This window comes from Pelophylax lessonae (assembly GCF_965119305.1).
Source record: "Pelophylax lessonae genome assembly, chromosome: 2".
Lineage (NCBI taxonomy): Eukaryota > Metazoa > Chordata > Amphibia > Anura > Ranidae > Pelophylax > Pelophylax lessonae.
The window spans coordinates 305,378,971-305,401,106 of record NC_138769.1 but is presented as its reverse complement, the minus strand read 5'-3'; the positions used below and the strand labels follow the sequence as shown (position 1 = coordinate 305,401,106).

The 22,136-nt window shown below is 44.3% G+C and overlaps 1 protein-coding gene across 4 annotated transcripts in view; it reads right to left on the bottom strand.

Annotated features, from left to right (window-relative positions):
- The window catches only part of ACACA (acetyl-CoA carboxylase alpha), a 525,165-nt gene that overhangs the window by 391,202 nt on the left and 111,827 nt on the right, over nucleotides 1-22,136 (bottom strand). For all 4 annotated transcript variants that reach the window (XM_082245775.1, XM_082245776.1, XM_082245777.1 and 1 more), the window contains exons 17-20: nucleotides 20,128-20,273; nucleotides 17,599-17,749; nucleotides 10,208-10,342; nucleotides 7,307-7,453 (exon numbers count right to left, since the gene is read on the bottom strand). In XM_082245775.1, coding sequence (XP_082101901.1) covers nucleotides 7,307-7,453; nucleotides 10,208-10,342; nucleotides 17,599-17,749; nucleotides 20,128-20,273 — 579 coding nt within the window. The remainder of the gene's footprint in view (nucleotides 1-7,306; nucleotides 7,454-10,207; nucleotides 10,343-17,598; nucleotides 17,750-20,127; nucleotides 20,274-22,136) is intronic.

Here is a 22,136-nt window from a genome sequence, read left to right as displayed (position 1 = left end):
TGACCACACTCTTCACCACTGCAGGGCAAGGAAAGAACATCATCACACTGATGAAGTCATAACTGTGCTTTCCTCCTGTCAGCAGTTTTGTTTTAAAAGTGTAAGGCTAGGTTCACACATGTCTGATGCGAATTTCCCATCCATTTTCACTGCGAATTTCCAAAGCAGCTGTTCACGGTTCACCTGCGATTAACAGTTTCGGTTCAGATGCATATTTTTGGAGCCAGCCGCCACCAGCATCTTTAACAATAGCTAGTTGTTAAGCAGGGGGCCAGGAAGCCGACTGCCGCATCCTTACCAACCGATGACTAGCGCATGCTGGGTCGATGACGTCACAAGGAGGCGTGGTCATCTAGTTCCGTTTACAGGTGGCCCCACCCCTTTGCTATATAAGAACTGTCAGACGGTGGAGCTGGCAGGCGGCGGAAGCAGATCTTTTTTGTTTATTTCTTTTTTCGGGTCGGCTGCGTTTCTTTGTAATTGACACTAGATCCACACACCGGAGGACATTGTTTTGTTTTTTGTTTTTTTTAAAGCAATTACACATGCTCATCCACATAAGGGGAGGTGCCTGTAGACCCCCCACAACCACCGGCCAGGCACCCCCCCCCCATGTTGAGGGCATGGGGCCTAATATGGTTCAGGAAGGGGAGGGGGCGCTCGCTTGTCCCTCCCCTTTTTTGGCCTGCCAGGCTGCATGCTCGGATAAGGGCCTGGTATGGATTTTGGGGGAGATCCCACTCCCATACCAGACCTAAGGGTTTGGTATGGATTGGGTGCCACATAATTTTTTTTTGGCATGGGCTTCCTGTTCAAATCGATACCAGACCCCAAAGGCCTTGTTTTTTTTAATCAATTCGTGTTCAAAACTGATGACATGTGCGATTGGTTTGCATTCCTATAGAAGGCAATGAGCCTGGAATTTTCATCTGAACCGCACCACAGTGTTTAAAAAACATACAGGACTCTTTTTAAATTCCCAGTGAACTTGTACTGCCGCTGCACCTCAGCTATGTGAACCGACTCCATAGAAAGCCAGTTTGGTTCACATGTCATGCAAATCAGATGCTGATCAAAACACATCCAATTCGCATATATGTGAACGAAGCCCAATTCATAATAAATGGATTTTTGTAAAATCTTACCGTAAAATCCTTTTCTCTTAGCTCATTGACAGACGTAGTCCTCGGTGATACAGCACCTTCGGGTTATGTTGCCTCCACAGGAGTAGGACTAGACAGGAAATAAAATGCTCTGGCCACACCCTAGGGGCAGTCCCAGAGGGTATATCCTCTCTCTCTCTGCCTCAGCAAATCAGTTATGTCATAAAAGCAGTCTTTAGAGAATTTAACCCAACCCAACTCAAAAAAACAGAGGGGCGGGTACTACGTCTGTCAATGAGCTAAGAGAAAAGGATTTTACGGTAAGATTTTACAAAAATCCATTTTTCTCTATCGCTCATTGACAGACGTAGTCCTCGGTGATACAGCACCTTCGGGAAGTCCCAGAGCAGTATCACAAATGAGGGGTGGGAAAATGGAAATCAAATCCAAATCTAGAAGGCCCAACCGGTGCCAACTAGAAGTTTACAATGCTCATCCTTAATGATGAGACTCAACAAAAAAATTTTCAAACAGAAAAAAACCCTCGAGGTAGACCACCGGTCTCCTCAAATTGCGGCCTGCAAAACCTTGCGGCCAAATGAGGCATCCGCCGATGCCATCACATCAATTTTATAAAATTTTGTAAAGGTATGTACCGACGACCAGGTGGCCGCCTTACATACCTGGACCACTGACGCCTGATGGCGATAGGCCCAGGAAGTACTGAGCGCTCGAGTGAAGTGCGCCCTAACAGGAAACGGAGGATTCCGACCCTTAATAGAATAAGCCTGTACCACCGTCTGACTGATCCATGTAGATATGGTCGCGGCAGACACAGGCAACCCCCTTCAAGGGCTATCCGTGATCACAAAAAGTGAGTCCGTCTTACGAAAACCACTTTAGGAAGGAAGGATGGATTCGGAAGAAGAACCACCTTATCCCTATGAACCACCAGATCTGGGGAACGACAGGATAATGCGGCCAGTTCTGACACCCTGCGTACAGAAGTAATGGCCATCAAGAAGGCCACCTTCTGGGAATGTAAGCAAGGGAATATCCCTAATATCTTCAAAGAGAAGTTTCTGAAGAACCGACCACACTAAATTAAGATACCAGGCGGTAAGGGTGCGCGCACTGGCGGAGCCAGATGTCGCACCCCCTGGATGAAATTCCGCACCAAGGAATGATTAGCCAAAGGTTTCTTGAAAGAAGATTGCTAACGCCGAAAACCTGACCCTTGATCGTGCTCAAGGATAGTTTCTGCTCAACCCCTTGTTGCAGACAGACCAAAATTCGGGTCACCGAATAGGTATGTGGGGGAAATCCAATAGATTCACACCATGCAATATAAGACTTCCATGTGCTGGAAGTCGCTTTCCTTGCTTTAACTGGAGGTAGGAATAACTGAAGCTGACACTCCCTTGTCCTTCAGTACCTGGGTCTCAATGGCCAGGCCATTAAGCCAGCGACTGTAAAGCAAGATGGAAGATCGGTCCCTGAGACCGCAAATCCTCCCTGAGAGGAAGTCTCCAAGGAGCGTCCACGACTAGCCTCGCCAAGTTGGCGTACCAGGCTCGACGAGGTCAATCCGGAATTTCCAGAATAACTGGAATTCCCTCCACCTCTATCCTGCGAAGAAGTTCCCGCAGCAACTTGAGAGGATGGAAGGCATGCCGTAGCTGATACTGCCCCCACGGGGCGATCAGCGTTTCTGCTGCGGCCGCTAGAGGATCGTGGCGCGAGCTACAAACCTCCGCACCTTCCTGTTAGGCCAAGGTGCCAACAGATCCACATCCGGGATGTCCCAATGAAGGGACAGCTAGGGAAAAACCCCTGGATGAAGAGGCCATATGCGATTGGATCCGAATCGGGCTGCTCTAGAGCTGCTCGATCCAATAAATCAGACAAAATCTGATCGCTCTCGGTTCCGATACCCTTATTGGTAATCTGGATACTATCGGAAGAAATGACTTCCCCTGGTTGAGCATCGGAGACTTCCTGGTCCGCTCGCTCAACCGGATCCGATTGTCCAGGGAATCGGAATTCTGATTCCATTAAAAAAGAATCTCCTTCAGGAGAATTCGGGTATGAGACTGGGTATACGGTACTGCCTCTAAGAAGGCCACCATCAGTCCCAGCCAATTGACGGACAGCAACATCCGAATCGTTGACTGAACCTTCTGGAGTTTCCCAGCAAGGAGAAACTCTCTTGCCCAGGATGTATCCAACCTTAGGCCCAGATAGTTCAGTCTCCTGGTGGGAACCAGGGATGATCTTTGGGAAAGCGAAAAAATGCTGATGTCCTGCGATGATGGGGATATAAAGATAGGCATCCTATATGTCTATGGACGCCAGGAAATCTCTTTGATGCAGGGAGGCCACCACTGTACGGATGGACTCTATTTCTTCCCAAGTCCAGATTTGGACGCACCTTGCCCTCTTTCCTGGGCATTGTGAATAGGTTCGAATAGAACCCCTGAAACCGTTCAATGTTAGAAGGGAAGAATCGCACCGGTGGAAGTGATCGAAACTCGATCCTGTGTCCTCCAGAAACCGGTGAAAACATCCCCCCCCCACCCCAGAGATGGGTAGGGGCGCATCAGGCTATATTCTTCAGGCTTGGCTGAGCCGGACTCTTTGTTTACCCGACCAGCGCCCTTTGAAACCCCTCTAAAGGGGCTTTGGAGGGTTTCGCCTTATCGCCCGCCCTCGCGGAACGAACAACTCTATATGAGCAGAAAAGGAAGGTCCTCGTTAGTTACGAGGTCTTTTTATCCTAACAGTCTGTGGCAAGACAGCAGGTGGTACCGTCTATCCTATAAAGAGGAATTCCTTAAACGGATAGCACCTAGCCATGCGTTTGGAAATAACAGGGGTTCGTTTCAAAACGACCCCATTTGGGTAAAGGAAAATCCTTCGCCCTTTTGGTAGGCTAACAAGTACCAAAAAGGAATCTCAGTCTCAGCTACCTCTCCCGGTGTAACCTCAAGACTAAAGGTTTCCCGGACGGACACAACTAGTGCATCCACCACTCTTGTGCTATGGCGGAGGCAGAAACGTGCTCCTCACTGCTGAGGAGATATTACCTGAGACAACAGCCCCCTAAGAGGGACCTGCAACTGCATTGACCAGCTCCGAATCCGTATCTGAAGTATCTGATAAACAATAGGGGTAGGCGGGGGTCGCTACTTGACCCCCGTCCCTGACAGGCCACCTGCACCCGGGATACCAAAGACTCCAAAACTGCCGATAATGCATTAAAAACAAGTGGGGTACTGGAGGGTCCTGCGGCCACCTTGAGGGGATCAGGTGGGGATACCTATGCGGCAGGGTCAATGATTATACAAGACACTTGCCAGCGACAAAAAATGACAAAGTAAAAAAAAAAACTTTTTTTTTTTTTTTTTTTGTGTCCCCCAGTCGCAACAGCGCCCCTCAGTGTTACCTGCCTTTTTGGACCCCACAGAGAGAGAGACAGACCCCAAGGCTCATCCCTGATGCACAGAAGTTTTCATCGGCTTGCTCAGTGCTTGTCTTGTTACAGACAGGAAGTCTTTGGCCCTATTTCCTGGGTAAAAGAGGCAGCTCCGCCCCTTAACACGCCTGTCGGCTCCTCCCCCTGGCTCCATGAGGTGTTTGAGTCACCTCAAACATGGCCGCCCCCATGCTGGAGACACGAGGCTACACCAAAATGGCGGCATCGTGCGATCTACCAGACAATGGCGGCGGCCTGCACAGAATAGCGGCATGTCTGCAGAAGGATCTCGGCCTCACAACCCTTCACCCTCATGGTGGTCAGCGTGGTCGGAGGTACCGGACCCTAGCGGGCCGTATGCGGTCCGTGGCCGTCGGGAGGCATCTGCTTAGCTGGAGGAATGATCTGGAATGCAGTATACATGTATAGACATCGCCCTGTGGCTACTGACAGGTAGGATACCTTATACTATCACAGTAAAGTTCTAGTACTGCCACTGACTACAATCATTTTCACATTTTTACAATTAGATTGTCAGCTCCCAAACCAAGCCTCCTGGCTTCTTGTACACAAAAATCACACTCAATTAGGGGGATCTGTGACATGTTGTAGGATAGAGGGGAGACCCATCCTTACCATTACAGAGAGGGGCCCGCGTTCACCACAAGACCCGTCAGGGGGAAAGGGGGAACATACTACTCACCATACCGGAACCAGGCGGGCGCCAACTCCTGACAGTACCCCTCTCCACCGAGGTAGGAGGGCTGTCGACCAATACGGGCGCCGTGACTCATGGTCTTTGGCGTTTCAGCGAGACGTTTAACTCGCAGGGTCAGTCCCCGTCCAGTGGGACTATGTCGCGGCCGACCCAGCGCGGAGCTATGGCCTGCACGCGCTCGTAGGCTGAACTGGGGTGACCACTGGATCTCAACATCCCGCCCGTCGCCCAGTTCAGCTTTCTTGCTTGAAGATCTCACAGGAACACTGGAGGAAAAAAAGCGGTCTTAAAAAATTATTTTCTAAGAAAAAAATCCTGCCAGGACCGAAGATCCCAGCAAGGTATCTAGGTCCTTACTCCTGACTAGACAGAAAAAAACTGATTTGCTGAGGCAGAGAGAGAGAGGATATACCCTCTGGGACTGCCCCTAGGGTGTGGCCAGAGCATTTTATTTCCTGTCTAGTCCTACTCCTGTGGAGGCAACATAACCCGAAGGTGCTGTATCACCGAGGACTACGTCTGTCAATGAGCGATAGAGAAAAACTGATTAGCTCATGCTACTGGTCAATCCTCTTTGAATTCTGCTGTGCAGGGGATTAGAGCCAAGTTTTATAGATTACAGTGTCAGCCACCTATACTTGCACTGAGGAAAACCTTGAACACTTTGATGGGTCTCAAATATTTTCACATGGACTAGAAATACCAAGTAGTGCCCTAGGTAGAGTCTGAGCCTGTAGCTGGCTATGCAGGCCTATCACAATAGCAACCGCATTAAGGGAAGCTAAATTAAAGTGGCATACATACTGTACATATATACATACACAAGGGGGCTGTCAAACCCTGGCTGATTCGTCCTCTGCACTGAAAATAATAATTATATTCAAATGTCAATGCTAGAGACTTTAAAGGAGTTTTAAAGGCAGGAAGGTTTTTTTTTATCTTAATGCATTCTATGCATTAGGATAAAAAGCCTTCTTGGTGTAGCAGCCTTCCCAGCAACCCCCCAATACTCTCCTGTGCCTCCTCTCTGTCCAGCGATGTCCACAAGTCCCTCGGCCATCCGGGACTCTCCCTCCTGATTGGCTGAGACACAGCCATGGCGCCATTGGCTCCCACGGCTGTCAATCAAAGTCAGTGAGCCAATCAAGAGAATGAGGGTGGGGCTTAACGGCAGCTCTGTGTGTGAATGGACACACAGAGCTGCAGTTTAGCTTGGGTGTCCCCACAGCAAGCTGCTTGCTGTGGGGGCACTCAGCAGAAGGGAGTGGCCAGGAGCAGGGAAGAGGGACCCAAGAAGAGGAGGAGTTGGGCCACTCTGTGCAAAACCAAGTGCACAGGGGAGGCAAGTATAACATGTTTATTTATTATTATTTTTTTTTTAAATGAGACTTTACAATTAATTTATTGTAAAAATGACTGTTTAAACAAAGTATTTCCCAAGAAACAAAATGCATGGGTTTTCATTGTTCACGTTAACTGAAAATATTGGTGCCTGGCTGTTAGTACTTGCAAGTAGCTAGTGAAGTCAGAGTAAGGTTAAACAGTGACTCAAAGAACTAGAGTCACGGTATCAAAACTACTGCCAGGCGTCAAGAATTTTCACAAGGAGAGCTCAACATTGGAGAAGTACATCTGAGTATACTACAAAATCACCAAGATTAAAAGCTGTAGTGTGAAACGCGTCATGGAAGTTTGATTACTGGCTTGTGCTTCATCTAATAAATCTCCCAGTTCTCCTACTTACCTCATATACTAAATCTTTACAAGCAAACAATATCTATACTAAGTTTGCTCATTTGTGTGTATTCATATCAATGTCTGGAATGGACAGGCCCTATACAGACTGAATGTTGACCTATTTCACATATTTCGAACCATTTCTCTGGTATTATCTCTGCCAAAGAGTAACCTTTGACATATTTTCTGCTAAATATTAGCACAAACAACCAAAATATTTTTTCACCACAAAAAAGAACATTTTATATTCTGGAAATGTAACACGTGGGTTACCTTGGTGCTGAAGTAAGGCTCTGGAAGACAGTATCCATTCATAACATTCACCAGGTTATCTAGAACATAATGAAATATACGATGGAGCTTTTCTCCTTGTAGCACAGTGCTGTGTATCTGTGGCAATGCTCCTGTATGAGGTTCAGCCTACAAATTAAAGATACTTTATCAAGCATAACAATCAAATTACCTTACAGAAAATATAGACGTTTTATAAAGCCAGTCACTTGTGATAATGTGTAAATTAATATATACTGTATAGAGGGATCAGCTATTAACTCTGAGCTCTACTTTTTAGAGAAAATTACAGTCATTTTAAATCAGAAAAGCAATTTTTTGTCTACATGGGACCTAATACAATATTCAAAATGGCTATAGTATCATTATGTCAATGTGCATATGCACTGGTGGTCTATGCACGAATCCCTACTTGAACATTCTAAAAAAAAAAAAAAAACTATACATTTCAAAGTCAAGCCCATCTATCATATGTTGCTATATAGAATTTTTATACTCACCACAAAATCCTTTACTTGGTCCACACATGGAAATTTTCACCTTTGGGTTAAAATGCCGCAAACAGGAGGGCTGGACCCAGGTAAAGAAAAAAAAAGTAGGCCAGCCCAGGATAACCCCTCCAACTACCAACATGCCTCAGGTATGTAACAAAGCAGTGTGGAGAGCATGATGGGCAGCATAACGAACAATCACTAATAGGTCCAATTTAAATATAAAAATTGGGGATTGCCTGCAGCTCCAGAGCCACCCGAGGGACCATATGCATGAAGCTACAATAAGAAGAGGCCACAATCTCCATGTAATACCAAAAGCAGAAAAGACCAGATGGTAGCATTGCCATTTGAAAATTGATGTTTAAGGCTAAGACGACAAGAAACACTCACATGGCCAGTGAAGTGTGTGTCCTCACAGAAAAGAAAGAAAACTATTTTTAAACCATAACTTTGAAAGCTGGTTTAGCTGAATCATTCAGCGCGATAGAACGAGAACAAGGAATCAAATCATTCTGCTGGGTCTATCCAGAATGACCAAAAAGCAGTCAGTAGCTGAGAGATAGATTCTCACAGCCTGAACAATAATCAAACAAGGAAGGGAGGCGCCTCTTGGAGAACCAAAGCTTAACAGAGGACCAGACAAACTATTTCCTGAATGAGGAAAATATCAGAACCTTCACTAGGTCAGAAGAAGGCCCTGGGTCTCACCTCACCCAGTCCCATTAAAGACCAAAAAAGAAAATGGGGTTCATGCCATGAAAAGGCTGTCAGGTCAGACACTCGCCTCATAAAGGAAATGAGTACCTAGAAAGAGACCTTTGAGGGTAAAATAGAGTAGAATTATCTCCAAGAGAGAATGTGTTGGATCCTTTGAAATCACAAGGAACAAACGGTAAAATAAGCGGGAACTCTGCATACAAGACTTTGGGCAATGGATAGAAGGTCAATATTCTTAATCAAAAATGGCAAGGAAGAAATCTAGATAGTGCTGAGCCCATCCTTTCTGCAATAAGGGGAAGACATCCCTGGGACAAAGACCCCTGTTAGACTTTGCTGGAGTATCCTTCCTATCCTCGAGCATTATAAGAATCATAGATTTAGAGATGCTCCTGACTCCTTACAATTCTAGTAGTCAGGAGCTTTACCAGGTCAGCAAAGAACATTTGTCATCTGGAGTAAGAAAGATCACCAAACGCCCTCCATCTCAGGTCTGCGAAGCAATGAGGAAGAAGCATAAGAGGAAGAAAAGCCTAGATACAGGTGTATGGAGTGACCATAGCATCCATTGCTACTGCTAGAGGATTATTGGAACTGGAGACAGACCTCTAAATCATGCAGTTGAACTAGGATATTAAGGGAAACAGGTCTTGGAACATACTTGGGTGTATAACCACTTCCCTATGTACAAACTTCTCCCTCCCCTCTGCACCTGAGATGAGCATAGAGAACAATTCCAGAATGCAAAATTCTTCAGAGATCAGGATCCAAATGACCTCTCTTCTTGCAGCTGTGGTGTCGTTCAGATGGACCCAGGTCCGATGATCTGCCAAGCGATAGCGAAACAAGATGTACACTGGGAAAGAATTCTACAATGATCAGGACCTCCACTTCTCCCCAGCCTGACAGGTTGAGAGGTTAGATAATAGGAGTTTCCCGTAGGTGGAAAGTGAGAACCTCTCTGCCAGAGTTATAAGAATGATAATAAGCAGAAACTACCTTATTCTCAGGGGAAGACAGATCTGTTTGCTCAGAAACTAGGTCAACTTTTTCTATGACCAAGAACAAGTCTAATAAGTGTTTTGGGGGCATCCAAGGCATGTTGGGGAGATTTCATTCCCTCTAGAGTAAGACTTCAACAAATGTGTGCAATCAGAGGGTCCATGCGATTTCAGGGGCTCTGAAAGACCCAAGACTGGAGACAGCAGGTCAATCATTCAGTTTCAGAGTAATGAGCATCAATAAGAGCCAAAACGGTCTCTTTTAATTCTAAAGTAATAGAAGAAAACTCTTAACTCTTCAATCTCATCAAGCAGAGACTGAAGTGATCAGAGTCAGATATAGTCACTTTAGAAAACAGAGAAATTAATGGAGCCCAGTGATCTATGCAAATTAAGTAGCTACCAGTGTTAAACCCAACCGGCCTACTCGCAAAGTAAATCTTTAAGGAGGTTTTAATACTTCCTTACCCTATCCAAAACTATATTAAACACTTTGGGCTTTAGATACATTTAAACTAAGATACTTTTGGTTTTGTTTAGCTCATGGAGTCAAAGAAAAGAAAAAAAAATCACTAGTTGAGCATGATCATCAGCAATTACCAAGGCATATAAATAAAAGTACTGAAAAACTAGAAGACCATCAAAGAGTTGCCCATATTTCAATGATCTACCTGCTGCACTCTGCTCGGGTCATCTAGTTGAAGTTTAGCAATTACACATCCAGGTTCCAAGACAGCGCCTGCACGTTTCACGTAGTGTATACATCCTGACTCCATGGCTGTCAGCGTCATCACCATCTTCATAACCTACAGAAGAACACGTGTAAATATATATTGCAACGCACTGATCCATCCCACAGATACATACTCAACAATATAAAACTATATGCACGGACCGCGTACATTTGTTCATACAGACATCTCAAAAGCATGCAAAAAAAGACCCTCATATTGTAAAGCCTGGCAAAATAGTGATAAAGCACTTTATTATCAATTATCCATTATCACTGCACAGACTTTTGTAGCCACAGGGAAATGTTCTGATTTAGCTCACTGATAACAAGAACAGTGACATGAAGTGTTGCAGAGCATCCTGCTGAAAACTCTATGGTTCCCCATACGTAAAATCTATAATTCCCATAGAATAAATCAAAAGCCAGTGCAAATACAAAGGGACAATGCGTAACATACCAATAAATACTACACAGTTGACTGTTACAGTGTTAAATTAGTCAAACTGGAGTCAAGCTTTATTGGTTGCATTGGTTAATGAACATGGCTATTGCCATTTACAATTGTTCTTAGAATTAAAGTCAAACTGAACTTAAAAAAGTAAAGGTTGGCTTTGTTATAGGGAAATGTAGAAATGTTAATTGTGCCTACAAAATGAAAATTAACCTTTTGTGTTGCATTCCTACTGAAACACTGCAGTGCGCTTCCTGGTATGTGATGGATGCCCAAGCACTCCTGTGCCTAGAGCCTCATAGCTGTTCTCTCTGCAGTGTGAGATTAAGGCACTGCTTTGCCCCGTCTGCCTTTTTGTGCACAGCTTCAAGAGATCAGTTACTCTTTACAATCCAACTCCAGGAAAATCTAAAGTGATTGTAAAGTCTTGTGTATTTTTTTTTAAATAACAAACATGTTATACTTCCCTCCTCTGTGCAGTTGATTTTGCACAGAACAGCATGAATTCTCCTCTTCTCCGTTCCCTCTTCGCTGCTCCTGGCCCCTCCCTCCTTACTGAGTGCCCCCACAGCAGGCAGCTTGCTATGGGGGCACCCGAGCCGAGCTGCAGCTCCCTGTGTCCATTCAGACACAGAGCTTCCGTTCGGCCCCTCTCTCTCCTGATTGGCTAACTGACTTTGATTGACAGCAGCGGGAGCAAATGGCGCTGCTGTGTCTGTGCCAATCAGAAGGGAGAGTCCCGGACGGCTGAGGGACTCGTGGATATCGCTGGATAAAGATGGGGCTCAGGTAAGTATTAGGGGGTGCTGTGGCGGCTGCTACAAACAGAAGGCTTTTTATCCTAATGCATAGAATGCATTAAAATAAAAAAAACCTTCTGCCTTTACAACTCCTTTAACCACTTAACGACTGCCCTCCACAGTTTAACTGCGGTAGGTCCGCTCTGCCCTGCGAAATGACGTTGTAACTGTAATCCGCTTTGCGGGACCGCTAGCGGGGGCGCGCACCCATCTGCCACAGGGAAAGTCGCTTAGGGGGTCTGGCAGCCGCGACTGCCGCCGGGCACCCGCGATCGCTCCCCGTGGAAACATAACAGCGGTCTGCTGTGTTTACAACTGTCTGCTGTTCTCTCAGTTATGAACCCAGGAATCCTGTGTTCCTCTTTTTTAGGAACACAGGTCTCGGTGTTCATGCAGAAAGCCCACCCCCCCAGAGTTAGAAAGCACCTCCTAGGGACACATTTTACCCTTTGATTGCCCCTGGTGTTAACCCCTTCCCTGCCAGTGTCATTAGTACAGTAACAGTGCAAATTTTTAGCACTGATTACTGTAGAAATTCACTGGTCCCCCAAAAGTGTCAAAAATGTCAGTTAGGTGTCCGATCTGTCCGCCTCAATGCCACAGTCCTGAAAAAAAGAAAAAGAAAATCGCTGATTGCCGCCATTACTTGTAAATAAATAAATAAAAATGACATAAATCTTTCCCCTAGTTGTAGACGCGATAACTTTTGCGCAAACCAATCATTATACACTTATTGGGATTTTTTTTTTTTACCAAAAACATGTGGCAGAATGAAACTTTGATTTTTTTATTTCTTTTTATGGAAATGTTATATAGCAGAAAGTAAAAAGTATTGTTTTTTTTTCCCCCACAATTGTCAGTTAAAATAACGCGGTGCCGTATCGCAAAAAATGGCATGGTCATTAAGGGGGTAAATCCTTCCGGTTCAAAAGTGGTTAAAGTCCTCCCTTGCAGAGGGGTTGTCCCCGTACTGCAAGGGTTAAAACTTCTTATTTCTGTCTAGGGCACAGGTGTCAAACACAAGGCCCGCGGGCCGAATCTGGCCCTCCAGGCCATTTTATGTGGCCCTCGCACCTCTGCTGTAGCTGCAGGAGAGCTCCAGTCCTCCTCCAGATCTTATACTTTCTGCTTTCCAGCAATGCCTCCAGCTTCTTCCCAGCAGCTCCACAAGCTAAGTGAGGTGCACTGTGATGTAAGGGAGGGTGGGGGACTCAACTTTTGATGGTGGAGAGGCTCTTGACATCTTATGTAAGGGTAGGGGATGCTCTTGACATCTAGTCTTACAGATACAACCGGCCCTTTTGAGGGCAATCATAATGCTGATGCGGCCCGCGATTAAATTGGAGTTTGACACCCCTGGTCTAGGGGGTGGGAAAAACTATTTAATTACCCGATCCTTTGCTCTCCCAGCAGACAGTGATCTCCCATGCTCCAGCAGTGAGCATGCTCCTCAGCATCCTCAAGTCCAACATAGGGTCATGGTGTCATGATGAAACCAGAGGAACTTAGATTGCTGGAGTGCAAGGGAGAAGAGGCTGCCAGGACCAGTGAAGCAGCAGAGGAGCCTGCTGGAGTATAGGATTGGGTGAGTAAAACTGTTTTTCCAAATCTTCTATATAAATATGAGCATTTAACTATTGCAATGTGAGTGCAGCCCCACTACAAGGGAGCACTTTTACTTGTACTGGAGTTCAGCTTTAAGTTTTTTTTTGTCTAGTACAAAAAGGGTTATTTATACCACTCGCTCACACTAGTATGCAGTGTCAGTTTTCCCAGTTGGTTACTCGTTTCAAACAATGTGATTGCAATGAGTGAAGCATTATGATTTGTCAAGCAGAAAATCTATTTCTTATGTCTCTCACCTGAACAAGCTACATCAGCTTTGTTCCCTTGCTTCATTAAGCTGTTTCACAATAGACTTAGACTGAAACAAGTATTGGAACGTCCACTGAGTGTTGAACAAATGGAAAGTGCAATATGCAGGAGGATTTTATGAAATGTACATTTCAGATGTGCTTGGAAAGTCAAAGTATTACATTTACTTTTCAATATACTTATATTTTTCATAGATGTTTAGTTTTAGAAATGACAGCTAAGATTGGGAGCAAGCTTGATGCTATCAAAACCATTTGTGCTAAAACTATGGACAATGCTAAAAAAAATACTGATTTTCAGGTCTGCCCTTAACACCCAATAATGAAAAATTCTGTTTAACAACGACTTTAGGAATTTCATTCACCCTTAAGTCTTGAGGGGACTATCCTCTCATATTTGGAATATGAAACCCATCCTCCTTTCATAATGTTTCCAGAAGAAGACATAGGCATAGATGTTGATGCATTGTACACATGAAATGCTTAAAAAAACCTCAATGAAATCTAATAAAGTTTAATCTTCAGTTCACAATTCCCATTTCCATTTACCTTGGTTTTTAATTCTTCCCACCTAGCTTGAGGTATTACCACTCCTATTCTTTATAATATAATATAGTTTAAAATCAGACATAGAGAGTACTCTTTATATTTGTGGCAGCAGGTGTTTAGGGGTTAGGGTTAAAAGGAGAAGTACAGCCAAACGAGCTTTGGTTGTACTTCTCCTTTAACCCTAACCCCTAAACACCCAAGCTCATTTGGCTGTACTTCTCCTGTAGATCACAGGAGTGCAGTTTGTTCTGCACTCCTGTGACATGTTTTCAGCAGGCTGTTGGCTGACAGCACAGAGCCGGTCCAGGCTGGGGCAAAATTGCGACCATATGGTTGGGATCTGCCCATAACCCTGGATTGGCAGCTGAGAGCCTGAGCCAGCCACTTCCGCCCTCTCCACAGCCCAGTGCTCCAGTGAGTGGGGGGCAGAGCAGAGAGCTGGAGACTGGCAGTCACCAGCTCTCTGCTCACGGAGCTCTGAGAACTGAGTGATCAGCTGTCTTTGATCGCTCCAGTTCTCAGCCTTATAACCGGCAGGTCACAGATGCAGCTTTGAACCGATGCTGCATCCACCTAGATAAGTATAATTCTTGAGGAAAAAAAATGCCATACTTCTCTTTTAAGTATTAAGGTTGGGGGCCAAATGTACGTGTTGGCAGGTAAATTGTTCATTTTAAGGTTAAATGAAATGTATGTGATAGCAAAATAAAAAAGAAAAAACGTATTCTTACGTTTTTGCACTACATGCATATTTCCTTATGTTTTATCGCTTTACAAAATCTGAAATTACAGAATAATTCTTAATAATCCACCAGAGATTTATTGTGCTCCTCACTTCCTGTTTGGGCTGATAATATAGTGCCTTTACTGAAACAAAATACTAGCCATTCAGTCCTATACCTACTGGACTACAGAACTCCATCTATCCCCCACCCTTATGCTTCTCTCCACATGCATACATTGATTTATTTCTCTGCAAACAATGTTGCTGTATTAACTGCAAAGAGCCTGCCAAAATATTGTGTGTAGGGAAAGGACTATTGAGAAATGTGGCTATGGGTACATGACTATGTAAGTAGGAACTGAAGTCCCAGCAGCTGCCCCTGCAAGAATTATAGAAGCCTTCTAATTATGGCACAAGGAGTAATAAAGGGGTTTCTCTCCACAGCACATGTGTCAAACAGAAGGCCCAGAAGCCAAATCCAGCAGACCATGTCATTTCATGTGGTCCTTGCATCTCTTATGCAGCTGCAGCACCCTCCCTCGTCTCCATCCCCTTGTCTCAGCAGTCGGCAGCAGAGAGGAGGACAGAACTCCTTCACCCGATCCTGTGCTTCTCCCTGCAGCCACAGAGAGGTGTGTCTTGGCCCACCTCCCCTTCTCAACAGTCAGCAGCAGAGAGGAGGGCAGAACTCCTCCTACAGAGCCTGCACTTCTCTGTGCAGCTGAAGCATCCCCTCATCTCCACCCCCCCCCCCCTAATCTCGGCATTCAGCTGACTCCAGTTTTGGAGCATGCGTGACTCCGGTTTTGGAGCATGCGTGAACTGCTCCTATTTCAGGGGTCTGAAGAAGGAGCGGTTCACGCATGCTCCGAAACCAGTTACTGCCCCCCGCGTCATCACGTTCATGCGGACCTCCAGTGAGGTATGCACTTCACCGCTGCCTCGATCTGACTGAGTCCCCTTATGGTTCTCCCCTTAGTGTCATCTCCCGGCTGCTGGCCAGCCTCAGGGAAGGAAACACAGTGGACCCGGAAGGACGCCGAGCTATGAAGATAGAGGCTTACCTCCATGTAAGTTTTTAATATGTGCCAATAAAATTATTTACATCTGCTACACTGAGTGGCGCCTTTCTCTCTTTTCTGCATATTCAAATATACAGTAATTGTGAAACAAATTTCCATGACTTTTCCAGAACTTTGTGGGTTAAATTATTTTTCAAAACTTGGCCTGGAAATTGCCATTTTAAAATTCCATGACTTTTCCAGGTTTTTCGTGACCGTATGAGCCCTGCTTGAGGTAGGGGGCAATGGGAGTTTACAAATAAAATAGTATATATATATATATATATATATATATATACATACACACATACACACATACACACATATAGCACAAGCTGCCTGCTGTGGGGGCACTCAAAAGGAGGGAGGGGCCAGGAGCACCGAAGAGGGACCCAAGAAGAGGAGGATTCAGGCCAATCTGTGCAAAACCACCTGCACAGAGCAGGTAGGTATAAAGTTTGCATTGTTTGTAAAAAAAAAAACAACAACAACAAAAAATGAGAATTTTAGCCCCCGTTCACATAGGGGCGATGCTACTTCGCACCGCGACCTCCGAGGTCGCGGTGCGAGCAGCGCGCCGCGACCTCGGAGCGGCCGCCACGGACTTCATAACATTGAAGTCTATGGCGGTCGCCTCCTGGTCGCCCCAAAAAAGCTCCGGACCCTTTTTCTAAGTCGGAGCAACTTGTGTCGCTCCTATTAGAACGGGTCCGCAGCTTCCCTACGGGAGGCGACCTACGGCGACCTGTGAGGCGACCAGGTCGCCTCACAGGTCGCCTTAGTGTGAATGGGGGCTTACAAATCACTTTAACATTTGTTTATGCAAAAAGGCTTTATGTTAAACTTTTAAACATTTTTTCTAATATTCTTGTTTAATTAAAGATGCGTATTCAAAACTAATGAATATTTGAACAGTGTTTTACAATACAGTTTACAACACCTTATATTAATTAGGTTAGCTTTTCCCAGCAACGAGGATTCTTTTTAAATTGTATTGTAACTATGATTACTGTGCATCTTGCGAAGGTATTAATAATATTGTGCAAGCATAAGTTCCTCTGCTTAGATAGATCCTGTAGGAGGGTATAACACATGGTTGTCATAGTACCCAACCACTTCCTTATCTACCTGCCATTTTGAGGAAGTGATTGTAACTTTACATAGGTTTGCCTCAAGTGTTATAAAGGGACTAATTACATCTCACAACTTGTCTGTCAAGTCTTTCAGTTACATGTTTCACATCAAGGAAGAGTCTGTTCTGGTCTCCAATGCATTTATGAAATGAATACCGACTGGACGTACTTGGATATCAAATTCACATTTAGTTTTACTTAAAGCGGTGTGTACAAAAAAAGAAAAAGAAGTCAACAGCTACAAATACTGTAGCTGCTAACTTAATATAAGGACACTTACATGTCCAGGGATCCCGCTATGTTCGCACCCCAAGCTGATTTGTCTATCAGCTCCGGGTTCAGGTGCCCGCATTGCAAGTAAGGGAAACCGGCAGTGAAGTCTTTAGGCTTCACCGCCAGTTTTCTACTGTGCATGCGCGAATAGTCCTGTCATCTTCTGTGACACACATCTGAATGGTCCCGTCATCTTCTGTGACACACACAGGTCCCAGAAGGCAGCAGGGGGGAGGAGGGGCCAATGCAAATGTGGAAATGACGGTAGAGCAGCTTACCAACAAAAAAAATAAAAAATAAAAAAAAAAACTATATCCAAAAACAAGGATGGGGTGCTTTTTGTTCAGAACCTATTTGCATTTTAGCCTGGGACTCTGTTTTAATGATTGCCTGCACATAGAATAAAATAAAACAATACAAACAGTATTTATTATGTTACTGATTATTCGCTTGTTTTATAATACCTCTATTTCAGCGAAGCACTGTCCAGCAAACACATGGCCGCCATCCTCCACTACATACTGTATTAGCTTGCCAGCTGAAGGAGAGCGCAGGATTGAGGGATCGTTTTCTTTCTCAAAGACACAGGTTTTATTATCAATAGTGATGCGGTACCTGTTAAAAAAATAAATAGCATCCTGAAATGTGGTCCTAAATATGGTGCCCCATCAAATTGTTCCCTCTCATAATGTGAATGCCTTGGAAACCAATTATAAGATTCTAACCTAATGGTACTATGTCCCTGCTAGAATAGCACGCAATACCAGGGGCCTCCCCTGACTGTTTTTTGGGTTGTTCAGAGCCAAACACCTTTTTCCATAATTGGCGGTCATGACCAATTGCTCAATAATTATTGGGACGTGTTTAGACTATGAGTGAAAAAATCTCACACCCCAGATACAAAACAAATACAGCAGCAGTTGCAAAAAAATCTCTTGGGACATACAAATTTGCAATAGGACAACCACGCCTCACTATTGGGCATTCAAACATATAAATAAATACATGGTAAAACAGTGTCATTAAGTCTCCATTCACACTACCGCGACTTGTCAGCCTGACAAGTCGCGGTCCGTCGCGGTCCATGCAGTGCTACAGGACCCGTTCTAATAGGAGCGACACAAGTCGCTCCGACTTAGAAAAAGGTTCCTGTACTACTTCGGGGCGACCTCGGAGCGACTTGCATAGACATTCATTTTATGAAGTCCGTGCAAGTCACGCCGAAGTCGCGGTGCACGGGACTTCACAGGCCGCCCCCGAAGTCGTGCAGAAGTCGTGCCGCTGCAGTGTGAATGCGGTCTAATAAGTGCAACAATTCATCTTTAGTGAATTAATCAATCAATAAATAAGTGTAAACATAAAAGATCATCTAATTATAAAGTCTCTTGCGTGCTCATATATAAAAATGCAAATACACAATCAGTGAATTCCTATAAAAGTCAAAATAAAGTTCAGCAAAAAAAAAAAAAATCATAACTATCAATCTCGTTGAGATGCTACTTATCATGAAACTAGAAGGATGAAGCACCAATTCATCCTAATAACTCATGTTTTGACAGCCACTGTCAAAAGGCAAACCATTGCAAAAGCTCCCTTACTCTAGGGGACTTTAAACCTGCACTCCATTGGGCATTCTCTAACAACAAAAAAAAACTATGGGCTTAATTACTAAATACTATGACTTGGTTAAAAAAAAAAAATTGCTAACAATGAATTGCTAGGTATGTATCAAGCAAGTTATACCAGGAATTGCTAGATCTCTAGGCATCTGGGATGCCACTGGCTTTTTCGAGGTGGGTTTGACCTGCAATCCTTAAGTGTCTGCCAGACCTGACCCTTCCCCTCTTCCTTTCGTTGGACATTGGCCTCCCTTCCCTTCTTTCTGAAAATTGTTTCTTACTGGACAATGCTACATGTACCTGAAAGCAATATTAACACCGCATACGTATTGCTGGACCATTATGAGAAGTCAATGGAGTCATGAAATCAACCATTGTAACCCCCTTTGAAACTAGTAACGTTTTAAATTTTGCATTCAATAAAAACTTTGAATGCAAAAAAAATAAATAGCATATAATTCTGAAGATGGACATCCTTGAAGTCCTCATCCACAAATACATTTTTATTTTTATTATTATTCTTAAGGCTCCGTTCACATTATAGCGTATGGATCACGGGCAGAACCGCCGCGGTTCCGCCCGCGATCGGGAGATTATTGCAAATCGCGGGACGCCTGTGCGTTCCCCGTTGATTTGCAATAGACCCCCAAACGCTGAGCGATGTTGCCGCGATTTCCGCCTGCCGAACCACGGTAACATCGCGCAAAAAAAAATCGCGGGACGCATTACGACCAAAAAAGTACAAGAGCTTCTTTGGGTCGTATTGCGTCCCGCGATTTTTTTTGCGCGATGTTACCGCGATTTGGCAGGCGGAAATCGCAGCAACATCGCTCAGCGTTTGGGGGTCTATTGCAAATCAACGGGCAACGCACAGGCGTCCCGCGATTTGCAATAATCTCCCGATCGCGGGCGGAACCGCGGCGGTTCTGCCCGTGATCCATACGCTATAATGTGAACGGAGCCTAAAGTATTCATGTGTATGTATAGTATGTCAACCAAGCATACTGTATTTGCACACTATGTGCCCTAGCCTGCTCTACTAAGAGCAATACCCATGAGTTGAAAGGTCCAGGCTTGCTTATTGATTCTTCTATCAAGATCTCTGGACCATTGGGGGCTTGTACAAATTGCGGGGTGTCCAAACACATTATTATCTCCTAGTCAAACTATAGTCAGCCAGGTCAGGGGCTGATCATTCCGTATTCATAGGCACCTTCTGATCAATTTAAAAAATATTGAAACTTCTATTCCCTTTTTTCTCATACTCTTTGCATTTACATAGATTCCAAAATTATTGTTATTGATTACAGACAGATTCCAAAATGATTGTTATTGATTACAGACAGAAACACAAAACAGGGGTATGAGGATTACCGATCAATTTCTTCTTTAATATAAGTAGTGTAGCTGCTGCCATCATATGACAAAAGCAGGCCTCCATCGCTCAACCTGTGCACATCCACTTCCACATACGAGTTGTTCATTATCACTACATAAGAATTTGGAGACTGACGTGTAACCTGAATTTATCATATAAAAAAATGTGATGAGTAACTGTTATGTCAGTTTATTACATAGAATATTAACCATAAAAATTATCTCCAAATGTGAATAAAATAACTTTGTTTTGTATACTGGCAGCATCACACAACAGAGACCACATGGTTGTCCATGGTTTTTTACTGAAAAGACACAGCAAACCTTCTGGCAATGGCACGTATTGATCTGCTATCCTGAAGGAGTTTGACTGCCTGTGCAACCTCTATAGGGTCCAGGTATCGCCTTATGCTACCAGTAGTGACACTGACCCTAGCCAAATGCAAAACTAGTGAAAAACTGTCAGAAAAGAAGTCGGAAAAAAAAAATGTCAGTGATCTCCACCTGTAAAACCATTCCCGTTTTGGAGGTCATCTTATTATTGCCCATCTAGTGCACCTGTTGTTAATTTCATTCATTTCATTAACACCAAAGCAGCTGAAACTATTTAAAAACCCTCTCTGCTACTTAACTGACCAGATCAATATCCCAGGCATTTGCTTGACTTGATGCTAAACTCTGGTTAAAATGTGTTCCTTTAATTTTTTTGAGCAGTGTATTTTATAAAGATGTGTTACACGCAGAGTGATATATGTCAAATATGTATTTCTTTTAATTTTGAGGACTATGGCTAACAGCTAGTGAAAACCCAACATTTAGTATCTCATAAAATTAGAATATTACAGAAGACCAATAAAAAAAAGTGTTTTTTTTTTAATACAGAAATGTTGGCTTACTGAAAAGTATGTCCATGTACAGTATAGAATGCACTCAATACTTGGTCGGGGTTCTTTTTGCATGAATTACTGCATCAATGCGGCATGGCATGAAGGCGATCAGCCTGTGGCACTGCTGAGGTGTTATGGAAGCCCAGGTTTCTTTGATAGCGGCCTTCAGCTCATCTGCATTGTTAGGTCTGGTGTCTCTCATCTTCCTCTTGACAATACCCTACAGATTCTTTATGGGGTTTAGCTCAGGCGAGTTTGCTGGCCAATCAAGCACACTGATACCATGATCATTAAACCAGTTATTGGTACCTTTGGCAGTGTGGGCAGGTGCCAAGTCCTGCTGGAAAATGAAATCAGCATCTCCATAAAGCTGATCAGTAGAGGAAAGCATGAAGTGCTCTAGAATTTCTTGGTAAAGGGTTGTGCTGACTTTGGGCTTGATAAAACACAGTAGACCAACACCAGCAGATGACATGGCTCCCCAAATCATCACGGACTGTGGAAACTTCACACTGGACCTCATGCAACTTGGATTCTGTGCTTCTCTCTTCCTCCAGACTCTGGGACCTTGATTTCCAAAGGAAATTCAAAATTTAACACAGTCAGTGATGATTTGGGGAGCCATGTCATCTGCTGGTGTTGGTCCACTGATTTATCAAGTCCAAAGTCAGCGCAGCCCTCTACCAGGAAATTCTAGAGCACTTCATGCTTTCCTCTACTGGTCAGCTGTATAGAGATGCTGATTTTATTTTCCAGCAGGACTTGGCACCTGCCCACACTGCCAAAGGTACCAATTCCTGGTTTAATGATAATGGTATCACTGTGCTTGATTGGCCAGCAAACTCGCCTGACCTAAACCCCATAGAGAATCTGTGGGGTATTGTCAAGAGGAAGATGAGAGACACCAGACCCAACAATGAAGACGAGTTGAAGGCCGCTATCAAAGGAACACCAACAGCTTCCATACCACCTCAGCAGTTCCACAGGCTGATTGCCTCCATACCATGCCGCATAAATGCAGTAATTAATGCACAAGGAGCCCCCGCCAAGTATTGAGTGCGTACTATACTGTACATGGACCTACTTTTCACTAAGCCAACATTTCTGTAATAAAAATCC